A 14,158-nucleotide genomic window follows, 5' to 3' on the forward strand; every position below is an offset into this window, starting at 1 on the left:
GCCGCAGGGGTCATGGGTGGCCCGGCCTGGCACCGCAGCGACCACGTTGTTCTAGGATTCAGAGCAACTACATGGCGCTGCAGAGGATCAACCAGGAGCTGGAGGACAAGCTGTACCGCATGGTGAGGGCCCCTCGCCGGCCGCCCCAGGCCCCGCCCCAGCGTGCCCCTCTCGGGACCTTGGTGGCAAGCCACCAGCCAAGCTGTCGTCCCCTCGCCTGTGCAGGAGCTGCTTTGCTCACAGGGCTTGTTTCCTGGCCTCCACCCCCCCAAGCCCCGTCCCCAGGACCAGTCCCAACCCTTTTTGTAATGCACGCATGGGTGGGTGCTCTTGGGACTAGGAAGTCGTAGGGTTCCAAGCTGCCCCGTGAGCCTCCTATGTGACCAGGGCTGTGGGAAGGACGTGAGCTGGGGACGGTGACCCCACTTTAGCCGTTGGCCTGGAGACCCAGACCTGGCGGGACAGAGGCCTGAGTTCGGGCCCTGGGTGAGCCAGAATGATGTTCGAGCCCAACTGTGCCACCTGTAGGGACACCCCATCTTACGGTAAAGAATAAAGGGGAAAGTGCCGCTCCTGGCTCCTGCGCGGGCAGAGACCCTCTGGGAGACACTTCCACTATCTGCAAGTGCGGCATCTTTTTTTGTGTTGATCGGGCTGTCGGGACCTCAGTTTGGAAGAGAAGGGGACAGAGGCAGAGGCGTCCCGGTCCTGTATGGCTGGTGTGGTGGGGAGGGGCCAGCAGGCTCTTGCACCTTCCCTCATCGAGAGGACTTCCCGCTCTTTCTAATAGGTTATGGGCTTGTTTTGTTTCTGAAAATCAGAAATGGGTGTTCGACCTGTTATCTTAGAGTGCTGTCAGAGCCAAGACAGCTCGGCCTGGCACCCTGGACAAGGGCCCTTGCCTTTCTGAGCTCAGGTTGAGGCTGAAAGAGGACAGGTTCAAGGCAGGAGCGGGTGAGGTGCAGGGCCAGGGCCAGGTTTTGTGCTGAGGGCAGACTCCCCTTAGACCCAGGAGGAGGGATTACTGTCCCCGTGGTGTGGGTGAGCAGGAGGCCCCGGGAGGCAGTGACTTGCCCAAGGCCATCTGGCTCGGCAGGGGTGGGAGCACAGGTGAATTCGAACCTGGCGGTCTGTGCTCCTACTCCCACCTTCCTTGGCCTTGCAAACCTCTCATCGTTATCGACTGCAGGAGGCACCCAGGAGGCCTATGGAGCAACTGGGCACGAGGCCCAGGCCTTGGCTGACCGTTGACCAGCTCTTTCCCATACCCCCCACCCCTCGTCCCAGGGCCAGCACTATGAGGAAGAGAAGCGAGCACTGAGCCACGAGATTGTTGCCCTCAACAGCCACCTGCTGGAGGCCAAGGTGACCATCGACAAGCTTTCGGAGGACAATGTGAGTGTTGGACTGCCGTGACCCCTGGGGTCCTGGGCCCTGTGGCCTCGAGGCTTCAGGGGCCGGCACGTGAGGTGGGAGAACAGGGCAGTGGAGGAAGGACAAGGCTACCTCCCAGCAGAGATACACTGCCAGGGGTATTCGGGAAGAGACCCTCTGCTGGAAGGAAATGGGGCTCGAGGGAGCAACCACTGGGCCATATTATTCCATTCAGGAAAGGGCGTCCTGACCCCAGGTTTGGGGCCTGCTCATTCCTGCCCCAGCCAGCCTCCGGGGGCGTCAGAGCCATGTGGCTGCCCTGATTTCAAGGGCCCCGTGAGATGGGCCCAGGCCCACTCAGAGGACACCTGACAGCTGACCACACATTCACTAAGGAGTGTCTGCTTCCTGCCTGGACCTCCGAGGTGGTGAGATTATGGTGTGAAGGACACAGACAAAAACTCTCCCTGCCCATGTGCAATTTGCGCCTGAGCAGGGGAGGCAGCAAACAAGATGACACACAAGCTGTGTAGCGTGTTGTGAGTGCTCACTGCCACCGGGAAAGCAACACAGCAAGCGGTGCTGGGGAATCCGTCGGGTGCTTCTAGAAGATGCTGCTAGATCACGACCTGAGAGCGGCCAGAGAGCTGGCCACGGGCGCTCTGGGGAAGAGCCTTCCTTCGGGTGGAGAGAACCAGTGTGGCAGAGGACGCCCCTGCAAGAGCAGCGGAGGGAGCTCCGGGGGGGTCGGGGTCCCAGGCTCTGAGGTCAGAAACAGAACAGGAGGCCACACCATGCAGGCTTCTCTAGGAATCTCGGGTTGTTTTTTTTAAGATTTTATTTATTTATTTGACAGACAGAGATCACAAGCAGGCAGAGAGGCAGGCAGAGAGAGGGAAGCAGGCTTCCTGCTGAGCAGAGAGCCCCATGTGGGGCTCGATCCCAGGGCCCAGGGATCCTGACCTGAGCCGAAGGCAGAGGCTTAACCCACGGAGCCCCCCAGGTGCCCCTCTTGGTTTTATTCTGAATGAGTAGGGAGCCATGGAAGTTTCTTGAACAGAAGAGTAACATGACTAAGACCTATGCTTTTCCTGGCTCACTGAGAAAAGACAGTGGGGACAAGGTCCGCAGCAGAAGGCTCAAGGAGGTGGCTGTGGCAACCGTCCAGGCTGACAGCGGCTTGGCCAGGATGCCACCCGTGAGTGGGGAGAAGGGCTCAGGTTCTGGTTCTGGTTCAGAGATGGAACCCACTGCATTAACAGAGATTTGGACGTGGGGTGTGGGGGAATAGAAGGGCCTAGCCCAACTACAGGGTTCAGAGCCTGAAGGAAAAAAGCGACCTGCTGTCTCCTGGGGGGCGCCTGGGGAGGAGCAGGAATGGGGCTGGACGGGGCACGCTCCGATGGCAGAGGTGAGGGTAGAGATGCGGTGAGATGGCCGAGGAGTGTGGGCAGAGGAGGGGGAGGCCCTGCGTGAGGCCTGGGGCCTGGGGCCATGCTGCAAATCTGCAGTGGGTGTGGCGGCCGACCCAGGCTGGCCAGCCAGTGCGCACAGCCCTATAAGGCCAGGGCCAGCCGGAGGCCTCTCGAGGGAGGGGGGCGTCCGGTCTCTGCTCTCGGCCAACTGTGTCCTTCCCAGGGGGCTCGAGGAGACATTGAGGAGACTGGGGACCCAGTGTCTCTCCACTTTGCAAGCCAAGCTGGGGGCACGAGCTCAGCACAGACGGTGGAGGTGGGGGAGCCTCCAGGAATGGGGGACAGCATGGGGGGCGGCGGGGCCTGTGCCTTCCACAACCTGTTCGAGCTGCAGGATACCTGGTCCCGGCTGAGCTGAGACCGGGGGAGCCGGCGATCTCAGGGCCCGCTGGTGGAGCCCGGCTTCCCGTGAGGGAACCCTCCTCATGGTGGAGGGCCTCCAGGGCAGGGGACAGGACTGAAAGGCCCGACCACAGGCACATGCAACAAAGATGAAAGCAGAGCCTCGCCGATCCTACTGTTTGCATCTGTTTTCAGCTCCGGAGGCTGAGCCGGTCCCGGCCCGACCCCGGGTCACACAGGCCCTCTGTCCCCCCTCGCCCTGCCCCTCACCCAGCCCGGCAGCCACCCCCATAAGCAGGCCGCACTTAGGAAGGGGGTTGTGGAGCCCGTCCGAGACGCGGGGAGGCAGGGGCTGCACGTACATTCCTTACCACCAGCTGGTGCCGGCCCTCTCCGCTGAGGGCGACGGCGGGGACAGAACAGCCATGCTCTCCACGCCCAGGGACTCTGGGAATTCAGGAGCCACTGCAGGCCCTTCTGCCACACAGCCTCCTCCTTGTGGGAGGTTCCCGTCTGGGGTGGCGGCGGAAGGGCCTGGCAGGCCGTCCCCGTGCACCAGCAGCTCCAGGTCCGAACTGAGGCTCCCCCCAACACCCCCCACCAGTCCAGTCTGCAGGCGAGCACGAGAGACCCAGTGAGGGTCCTTGCCCAGCCTGCTGCCCAGCCAGCTGCCCCCGCACCTGGTCTCTGTGCTGGCCCCGGACGGCAGGGCCCCGGACCAGGGGCAAGCCTGCGCCAGATGGCCTCCCTTGTCTTCTAGGAGCTCTACAGGAAGGACTGCAACCTAGCGGCCCAGCTGCTGCAGTGCGGCCAGAGCTACGGCAGGGTCCATAAGGTGTCCGAGGTAACGCCAGCCCTGCCCCCGCGAGGCTGCCCTCGCCCCCCAGGACGCCTTGGGGCTCCAGTCCTACAGGCCCCACCCCAAGGCCACTTCTCCCCTTTGAGGGGAAGACGCCACGTAAGCCTGACCCCCTGTCCTCCTTTGTCCCGCAAGGATCCTGGCCTTTCTGAACGTGGTGCAGGGCCCCTCCAACCCCGACGCCTCCTCACCCAGCTTGGACGGCCTGCCCACTCCCCGTGCTTGCCTCTGGGGGCTGCTCCTTGACCCTGCTCCAAAGCTCCCTGTCCACGGAGCACGGATGGGGCAGAGCGACCCCCGTTTGAGCCTCATAGAAACTCTAGGCTTTGGTTTAGGCACCATTACTGACAGTGGCCATTTCAGAGACAAGAAAACTGGCTTCACATGGAGTGACTCAGCCAAGGCCCCAGGACCCCCCTGCCCCCGCCAGGCTGCCCCAGGTTCACACACTGCCCTCAGCCTGGCCTCGGCCTGTGTACCCTCTCCCCCCGGGCCTGGGCCGCACCTAAGATACTCACAAAATGGATCAAACAGTAGCGGGACGGCCCCACGACGGACCAGGTGCTCGTGCAGAAGCCGCGGGGCACCTGGCCCGAGTGTGTGTTGCATCTGAGTCTGTCTTGTTCAGGAGCACCCAGGCCTCATGACCTGGTAGGGGTACCCCCGACAGACCTTGGGGCCGGGAAAGCAAGCGGGCCCCTCAGTAGGAAGAGATGAAGGGGGCTACAGCCCCAAGAAGGGCCCAAGCCAGACCCTGGTTCCACCTTCTGGGCTTTTCGGAACCCAGCTATTGTAGGCTGGAGAGACAGAGGTGACCAGGGGGTCCTTGGGCGAGTTTCAGGAACCTTCCCCAGGAGCCGGTGGCGTCCAGAATCCTGGGTGCTGGCCCTAGCGGTGTAGTTTGAGAAGCCGTGGCCGGGGCCCTCTTCTGTCTGTGCATCTGTCGGTCACGGCCACAGCTACAAGTGCCGGGCTGACTGCTCCCCCTGTCCTCGCCCCCTCCCCCACACCTGACCTGTTCTAGCTGCCCTCCGACTTCCAGGAGCGCGTGAGCCTGCACATGGAGAAGCACGGCTGCAGCCTGCCCTCCCCGCTCTGCCACCCGGCCTATGCCGACAGCGTCCCCACCTGCGTCATTGCCAAGGTGCTGGAGAAGCCGGACCCCACCGGCCTGTCCTCCCGCCTGTCCGACGCCTCAGCCCGTGACCTGGCCTTCCGGGAGGGGGCGGAGAAGCAGGGCCCACGGCCCCCCTACAAGGGGGACATCTACTGCAGCGACACGGCCCTCTACTGCCCCGAGGAGCGGCGGCGCGCCCGGCGGCCCAGCGTGGACGCGCCCGTGACCGACGTGGGCTTCCTGAGGGCCCAGAACTCCACCGACAGCGCGGCCGAGGAGGAGGAAGAGGTCGAGGCGGCCGCCTTCCCCGCAGGCTTCCGGCACGAGGCCTTCCCAGGCTACGCGGGCTCGCTGCCCACGTCCAGCTCTTACTCGAGCTTCAGCGCCACGTCGGAGGAGAAGGAGCACGCCCAGGCCAGCACGCTCACGGCCTCGCAGCAGGCCATCTACCTGAACAGCCGCGACGAGCTCTTCGACCGCAAGCCGCCCGCCACTGCCTACGAGGGCAGCCCGCGCTTCGCCAAGGCCACGGCCAGCGTGGCAGCGCCGCTCGAGGCCGAGGTGGCCCCGGGGTTTGCGCGGACCATGTCTCCGTACCCAGCCGAGCCCTTCCGCTTCCCGGCTTCCCCGGGCCCCCAGCAGGCCCTGATGCCCCCAAACCTGTGGAGCCTGCGGGCCAAGCCAGGGACGGCCCGGCTCGCTGGGGAGGACGTGCGGGGCCAGTGGCGACCCCTGAGCGTGGAGGACGTGGGCGCCTACTCCTTCCCGGCCACCACTGCCGGCCGCGCCTCGCCCTGCAGCTTCTCGGAACGCTACTATGGCAGCGGGGGCAGCCCGGGCAAGAAGGCCGAGGGCCGCGCCAGCCCGCTCTATGCCACCTACAAGGCCGACAGCTTCTCGGAGGGCGACGACCTCTCCCAGGGCCACCTGGCAGAGCCCCGCTTCCTCCGGGCCAGCGGCGACCTGAGCCTGAGCCCCGGCCGTGCGGCTGACCCGCTGCCCGGCTACGCGCCCAGCCAGGGGGACGCGGAGAGGCTCGGGGTGCAGCTGTGCGGGGCGGGCGGCAGCCCCGAGCCCGAGCACAGCCCCCACAGTTCCAGGGAGTCCCTGGAGCCCAGCTCCATGGAGGCCTCCCCGGAGATGCACCCCGCCGCCCGCCTCAGCCCGCAGCCGGCCTTCCCGCGGACTGGTGGCTCGGGGCTCAGCCGCAAGGACAGCCTCACGAAAGCGCAGCTCTACGGAACCTTGCTCAACTGAGCGCCTGCCTGCAGGCCGCGGTCCCGGGGCCGCCCCCTCCGAGGGCACAGCTCGCCTCTCCCCAGACACCTGTCCTCCCCAGCCCCCGCCAACCAGCACCCTCTCTTCCACCCAGCTCGGTGGAGCCTGAGAGGAGGACCCCTCCCCCACCGTCTTGTCCAGCCCAGCCCCACCACGGTGGGGTGTTCCCCACGCCCCAACATCCTTCCCCACCTGGGATGAGCATTCCCCCCTTTTATAAAGTGAAACTATTTTTATAGAGAAAAAGGGTCTTTCTTAACGCACTTGGCCTCCAGCTCCCTGGATGGCAGCCTTGGCGTTTTCAACACAAAGCTCCTTTATTTTTCGGGGGAGGACAAGTAGGGCCTGCCCCTGGGAGGGAAGGACGGGCTCTTGTGGAGACACCCCCAGTGAGCCGGTGACACCCCCAGTGAGCCGGTGACAAGGGAACCCGAAACTCTGTCCACGAAGAGGGGAACTGGAAAGGGCGGAGGGATGTGAAATGTTTTTAAACTGTTTTCGCCGTGTGACCAACACACCACCCCAGCTCTCCCGTGGTCCGCAATCCCGAGTGGGGCCGGTGCTCGTCCCCCAGTGTCCCGCTCCCCGGCACCACCTCGCTCTACCTCAGACGTAATGAGGCCCTCGACTCCCGGCGTCTGTTGCTCGCTTTCCTGTCGTCCGCGATGCATGCCCGGTCTGTTAGTACTGTACTTCCGTTCATTAATAAAAGACATCGGTGGAAAGAACCGGGCTCCGGGTTGTTTCTTCTCCCCACCGCCTTCTGACCAGAGACCCAGCATCTTGGGCAGCATCCGAGCGCCTCCACTGTCTGACCCTGCTGGGCCTTCTCTCTTCCCCTCCTCCTGCTGCCCCTGCCCCCGCCCTCTCTCAGGTCTCCGATCTGGCTTCTGCAGGGAGGGCCTCCAGGATCTCATTCAGAGCAGCTCTCACGTCTCTGAAACGTCTTTGTTTGGCCCCACTGTGAAGGGTGTTCTCACTGCGGAGGGGGGTAGCGGGGGGCTTTTCCCCCCCAACACACACACACACACACACACACATGCCATCTGCGTGGTCCCCGGCCTCCTGTTGCTGTGGGGATGTCCGTCCGTCCGTCCATCCGTGGGGAGCTGTCCTCGGGACGACTGCCTGCCCTCTCTCTGGCCCCTTTGGAATGTCCCTCCGGTTGTCTGCAGGTCCTAAGACGCGTCGCTGTGCATTTGTCCTTCCTGGGGGGGTCACAGGAGTCCTGTACCTGCGGATTGGTGCATTTCACCAGTTCTGGAAAACGCTCAACTTTAATTTTTTGTTTCCTCTCTCTTCCTGGGACTGCCTTAGACCCCTGGCCGTCCCTCTCGCGGCACCCTCGGGGTACGCTGCCCTCCCGGCTGCGTGTCCTGCACTGGGGGTTCCCCAAGCTCAGTCCACGTGGTTTGCCTTCCTTCACATGCATTTGCTTTGTCCGCGCCCAACACAGCCACTGCGTTTGTAGTTTTCCGTGAATTTGTCCTACATGTTCATGTTGTTCGGTTGTCTCGCAAACCTACACTCCCCACCCCTGCCCCGCCGTGTCCTGTTCCCTGGAGATCATTTCTCGCTTGCCTTTTGTTTCCTTAAACACGTGGGCACAGCCGGGTCTGGCACTTCCCTCATGGGGTTTCTCTTGGTTCCTGCTCTTGCTGTCTCCTTTCTTCTTGAGCCTGGTTATCTCAGACGCACACTCATTCCTGTCCTCGAAAATCTACTTGGGGGTTCTGCAAAGCCTACGGTGGAGGCCAGTCCTCACAGGGTCTGTTCCAAGGGCCTGGACCCTTCCTGCTGGACACCAGCCCGCTCCGGGTGCTGGCCTTGCAGTGGCCTGGCTCACCCTGCAGTGCAGCCCCAGGGCGGGTCTGCCTCTTGCCAGGGGACTCCAAGGAGGGGGGGCATCAGCAGGGGCTCCCAGCATCCCTGCACTTGACCTGCCTCTGCAGGAGAGCCCAGCGCCGTCCCAACCACCCTGCCCGGGAGCTGTGCCCCAGGAAGCCGTCTCCTCCAGCCAGAGGGAACGGGGAGAGACTTGGGAGTCGGCTCCCCTCTGGGGGCCCAGTTTCCTCCCGGGCAGACGGGAAGCGACCCTGAATGAGCTGGGGAGCAACTGGAAGCGTGCAGGGAGAAGCACATGGCCCCTGGCACCCAGCAGACCCTCCAAGGTGTTCCCAGAGGGGAACCCGCATCTAGTCAGGCCCACACATTGGCTGCGTGAGGGGGAGTGGGGCTGCCTCTTCCGGCCTCCGCTTTCCCTCCTCCAGGTGATCACAGTCCTGCCTGGTTCTCTCGCTCCTAAGGGCCGATGGACTCAGAAGTGTCAGGCCCTGGTAGCAGGGCTAGGGACCCTGCGGCTTTACAGACTGGGCCGAGGGCCCTCTCGGATTGGGGGCTTTAGCCCCCACATGGCCACCTAGGCATCCTACAGACCTCACAGAGCTGCCCTGCCATGGCCTCCAAAACCAACCACAGTCGGAGCCCGGAGGGGGTCTTGTTTCCAGAGGGCCTGCTCGGGGCTGGGTGGGAACAGTGACTTCTTTGGCCAAGAGCCAGGCAGCCTACAAAGATGGGCTGACCTGGCCACACAGAGCAAAGGGGTGGGGTGTCTGGAGTTCCATCACGTGATTTTGAGCAGGGTCAAGTTGACACCACCTTGAGTGGGCGCTGGCATGGGATGCTATGGTCCCAAACCACTCTTCCTTTTTTTTTTTAAGATTTTATTTATTAATTTGACAGAGAGAAATCACAAGTAGATGGAGAGGCAGGCAGAGAGAGAGAGATAGGGAAGCAGGCTCCTTGCTGAGCAGACAGCCCGATGCTGGACTCGATCCCAGGACCCTGAGATCATGACCTGAGCCGAAGGCAGCGGCTTAACCCACTGAGCCACCCAGGCGCCCCCAAACCAATCTTGAGGGGCTGAACTGGAAAAACTTGGTTTTCGCTCAAATCTCCCCAGGCTCCAAACCAGCTCCGCAGGACCTTGGGTCTCAGGAGCGCAGGTGGCTCTGGTCAGGGACTCTCAGAAGCCCCCTCAGTGGGGACTTGGTGCGTCCCTCCTCTTCCTGATAATGGGCCTGGCGGGCACTCTCCCTGTGCTGGCCATGGGGTCCCTGCTCTACCCACAACGAGCTCAAAGGTCGGGCAGAGGCAGATGGTGTGACTCTAGGCCCAAGGCTTCAAGAATACAGAGCCATGCAGAGAGACGAAGGTCCTTCCTGCTCCAGCGGGTAAAAAGCAGCCCTCCAGGAAGACGCTCATGCCAGGTACTGAAGGATGAAGTCATCAGCGGGCACTTCAGACAAAGTTATATGTGATATGTACCTGCTTGAGGGTTCAGCCTAGGGGCCACCAGTTTCCCTCTGGATCTGTCCTGGGATGTTCTGCTGGACGGGAACTTTTGGGCTATGGTGAGGCCCTGCCCTCTACTTTTTTAGCCCCATCTACCCAGGCAGCCAGCCAGGCCAACCACCAGCCGTGCATCTACCACACTCCTGCCAAGCTGTGCATACTTCTCCACCCCCAGCTAGGGCAGCGCTGGGCTGGCTCTGCCACTTGCTCGCCAGGTGACCTTGGGCCAGTCTCCCCTTCTGCAGCCTAGGGACATTAGGAGATCCCCAGGGGTCTCCATGATCGCTAGCTGTCCCGGTGCACAAGGAGCCACAAGAGAGGCTGGCGAGAGGGAAAGAGCCCACGCTTCAGAGTCCGACGGTGTCTCAAGCAGCAGTGGCCTCCACCGGACAGCAGAGCGGCCCCTGGGCGGAGGCGTAGGGCTTCGAGCATCGCCTCCGGCCGGCAGCACACACAGCCACACGCCGGCGCTTCTGGAGGAAACTGCTCTTCTCCCACGAACGCGTCAGGTCTGTCCCGGAGCACAGGTGAGGGTACAAGGAAGCACTCAGCCCGGGAAGGAGGGGAAGGCACGGCCCACGCTTCTTTTCATTCCAGCTCCACACGGTCTAAATTTAGCTCCCTTATTTTAAAATTGCAAATGATGAACTCCCCAACACCTTGCCGAGGATGCGAGCGAGCCTCTAAGAAGGCTCTCTGGAAGACGGCACTCGGAGAAAGCGATGAAGGCACGGAGGATGCCTGCCATTCTTTCCTAATAAAATAACCTACAAAAGTTGCGGGGGCTGGGGGGGGGGCTGGCAGCTGGCACCCGCAGGCATGGAGTTGAGGCACCAAGTCCACAGAGGAGAGCGCCAAGCAGCAGCCAGAGTGGGGAGCCCTGCATGTACCCTGCCCCAGGAAGATCAGAGCTCTGGTTGGTTCAAGGGGGCGTGCGGCAGACTTGGCCAACAGAGACTTGGATGCTGTTGGCCCCAAGTGAAGCGGAGAGAGAGGGCAGCGATCCGCCGGGGCTTTCCTCCGCGTCTCCTGCCCTGCTTGTTCCCAGAGGCCCGTCTATAGATGAGGAAGCAGGCTCAGAGAAGCGAAGCACCCGCCAACATCCCAAGCAAGTGAGTGCTGGGCTTGGGGCCTGAGCCGGCCTCCCGACTCCAAACCCCACAGGGTTTGCAGGCAGCCAGGGTGTGTGCTCAGTGCAGGAGACCGGGTGGCAGCTGGGGCCACACCCAACCCTCACAGCAAAGCCTGATTTAATACAGTCTGTAAACAATGCTCATATTAAACAAGCGGTAACGGGGCGCCTGGGTGGCACAGTCAGTTAAGCGTCTGACTCTTGGTTTCAGCTCAGGTGGGGCTCTCAGGGTCCTGGGACTGAGCCCCTGTCAGGCTCCACGCTCAGCACAGAGTCTGCTTCAGATTCTCTCCTTCTCCCTTTGGCCCTCCTGCTCGTGCTCTCTCTCTAAGATAAACAAACAAACCTCTTTTTTTTTTAAGTAGTAATAATAATATGTCACCGCAGGGAAAGCAATCAGAAAACCATGAGCTGGAATCCAGACCCAGAAGATACTCCACACAAGAAAGGCAGAAAACCACCCAGTTCAGGCTACGCTAGACGGCAGGACATCCGGACTCTAGGACCTAGAGCTGGACGGTGGAGAGCAGAGGCGGGTCAGGCAGACCGGAAGTGCTCTGGGAAAGCAGTCACCACCCCCCACCCCCACCCCCGGCAGACAAGGGCAGGCAAGGGCAGCCCTTCCTCCCCGCCTTGTCCAGATTCCTTCACAAATCACTCAGTCACTTGACAAGCGTGTCCGAGGACCTGTTCAGGCTGGATCTGAGGAGACACACCCTCATGGAAACACCTGTGGGGGTCCCGCCACACTTCCCTCTGGCTCCATGGTGAGAGCTGCACCTGGCCAAAGACCCCTGGTCCGGAGTGCGCGGGACCAGAGGAGGTGATCAGCTCCTTCCTCCCTGAGACTTGTCCAGTGGGAACAGAGGAAGGAGGCAGCCCCTTGCCAGCGGCTGCTGCCGTAAGAGGGGAGCAGGCTAAGCCAAGGCCTAAAGGGCAAGAGAGGGACTTGTCCATCCTTGGCCTGCCACAAGGAGGCCTGAGAATGGGGCCAGCATGCACCCTCTGGTCCAAACTGCCTCGGCCCTGCGACCAATGGTGGTCTGATATTATTATTATCAATACTCCCTGCTGTTGTTTCCTGAGTGCCTACTACATACACATCCCGCCCGCCAAGAGCTGTACAGACCTCAACCTCATTAACCCTCACAAGCTGGGTATCACCAATTCTCATTTCACAGACAGGGAAACTGAGGCACTGGGCGGCTCAGCACTTCCATGCAGCCACACAATGAAAGGTGACGGCAGGATTTAAGTCTGCATATCTGACCCCAAAGCCTGTGTCCTGCCAATGGGCCACATGTGCAGTTATTCATTTACACCTACTGTGTGCCCGGGGCCAGGCGTACAGCAGGGAACAGGCACCCAGAGTCCTGGGAAGCTTACACTCCACTGCACACACCTGTGTGTCAGGGACAGGGAAAACCTCAGGCAGAGCAAAGCACTCTGGATAAAAAGACTGAGAATGACAAGAGCGTGTTAGACACAGAGGTGAGGGCAGACTCCCTAAAGGCCCACTGTCTACACATCCCATGAGACAGGCAGGGAGCCAGGGGGCACTAGGAGAAATCATGACCCAGCGGGAGGGACAGCAGGAGCAAACGCCCTGAGGCATCACACCATGGGAGCACCATGGAGGGAGCCGTTAGCCCATAAGGGATACCGGTGATATGGGAAGGTTCCATTTCACAGATAAAGTGACCTGAGTCTGGGCATCTAAGATCACTGAGCTGCCCACACAGAGCAGGGAACTCATCGGGGCGGGGGGTGAGAAAGCGTGTGGGCGGGAGGCCCAGCAGGGCGGCCACAGGAGGGTGAGGGAGGGAGTGCCCATCACTTGCACCACGTTCTGGATGGACGTTCTCCTGGCCTCTGCTCCCCCTGCCACCCTGCCAGGTCCAGGGCCTCATGGGCGGCTCCACTTCTGTAGGGACCAGGGCCTTAGAGCATGGGACATGATTCTCTTTCTTTTCACCAAATAGGCCATTCTTGAGCCTAAAGAAAGAAAGTGCTCCCAACCTGAGCTCCACCAACTTCCAGCCTGGCAGCATACAGAGTCACTGGGCCCCTGCATCCCGCACAAGCCTGGGGGTTCACTTCTCTCAGCAGCCTGAAAAGCAAGTGCCCCGCCACCAAGTTCAGGCACAGCAAGTGCTACATCCACTCAACACCCACTGCCTGCCAGGTTCCCCACTGACGGTGGGGCAGGGATGAAGGCTAGAAAACGAGTGGGCCCTTAGGACAAGCCTGACCTCAGCTACCCTTCTCTCTTCCCAGAATGCCTGACTCATGGACCCCTGAGCAAGCCAGACATACTGAAATAAACATATTTATGCACCAACCCTCTGCAAGCTCCAGATGCCTTTTCCCACCTGTCCAGTTCCCTTCCTAGGACTGGAACCCCTGGTGCAGTGACACCTACCAAAGACTTGACCTCCTTGGAGCCGTACAGCAAGCCTGCAGGCAGAGGGTCCTGCCACCGCCTTACAGATGGGGAGAATGAAGCTCAGAGAGGAGACGACTCACAAGGTCTCAGCTGTGCTGACCACAGGGCTAACCCGGAACCCAGGTTCTGCAGAGGCAAAGCTGGGTACCCCATGGCTCCCAGTCCCCTGGCTCCCCTGCCCACGGGCCTCCTGGTCGGTCCTCTACGCTCCCTCACTGACTGCCCTGCCGGGGATGTCGCCTCACCTGCTCACAGCCTCCCTCCAGCAGGAAGCCTTCCAAGGCCACGGGGACACCCCTGCTCCCCTGCAGTTCCTCACCTACAGTGGATCCTCGGGCTCTCGGGAGGCCCTGAGACTTAGTGCTGGCCCTGGTGAGACTTAGTGCTAAGGCTCACCTGCCTGTCCAGGCCCCGAAGGGGCCAGGTCTTCCTGCCAGCCTAACTCCTCAGGGCTCCCCAGCAGCCTTCTGCACGCGCTTCTTCACTGGGATGGTGTGCACACCCTACAGGGAGTGGGACGCCCCGAGCCACGCCTGGTGGGGAGAGAGAGGCAGCCTGGGCCCCGCAACACTGGTGGGGACTGCCGTGCTCCCATACGGAGCTCCTGAGGGCAGCTCTAAGACCCAGAGCCCCCACTGGGCCCCCATGGCCCCAAGAGTCAGGTCCCTCATCAGCAGAGGGGGTGCCCCATCTCAAGCTCCCACTGGTCTATCCTGGAGCCCCAGAGGGCCTGAGAGGGCGCAGGCACAAGGCGGCGGCCAGCACACATCTGTCGCTGAGG

General features: G+C 61.9%; 1 protein-coding gene across 15 annotated transcripts in view; it reads left to right on the forward strand.

The window, feature by feature from the left end:
• Nucleotides 1–7,173, forward strand: part of BEGAIN (brain enriched guanylate kinase associated) — a 45,735-nt gene extending 38,562 nt beyond the window's left edge. For 10 of the 15 annotated variants that reach the window (XM_082737651.1, XM_082737662.1, XM_082737654.1 and 7 more), the window contains 4 exons: nucleotides 56–122; nucleotides 1,288–1,395; nucleotides 3,952–4,035; nucleotides 5,075–7,173. In XM_082737651.1, the coding sequence (XP_082593777.1) occupies nucleotides 56–122; nucleotides 1,288–1,395; nucleotides 3,952–4,035; nucleotides 5,075–6,424 (1,609 nt within the window). In that variant the 3' untranslated portion in view covers nucleotides 6,425–7,173. The remainder of the gene's footprint in view (nucleotides 1–55; nucleotides 123–1,287; nucleotides 1,396–3,951; nucleotides 4,036–5,074) is intronic. The other 5 variants (XM_082737661.1, XM_082737655.1, XM_082737656.1 and 2 more) reach the window with 2 other exon arrangements.
• The last annotated feature ends 6,985 nt before the right edge of the window (nucleotides 7,174–14,158 follow it).

Source organism: Mustela nivalis (genome assembly GCF_964662115.1).
Source record: "Mustela nivalis genome assembly, chromosome: 6".
NCBI lineage: Eukaryota > Metazoa > Chordata > Mammalia > Carnivora > Mustelidae > Mustela > Mustela nivalis.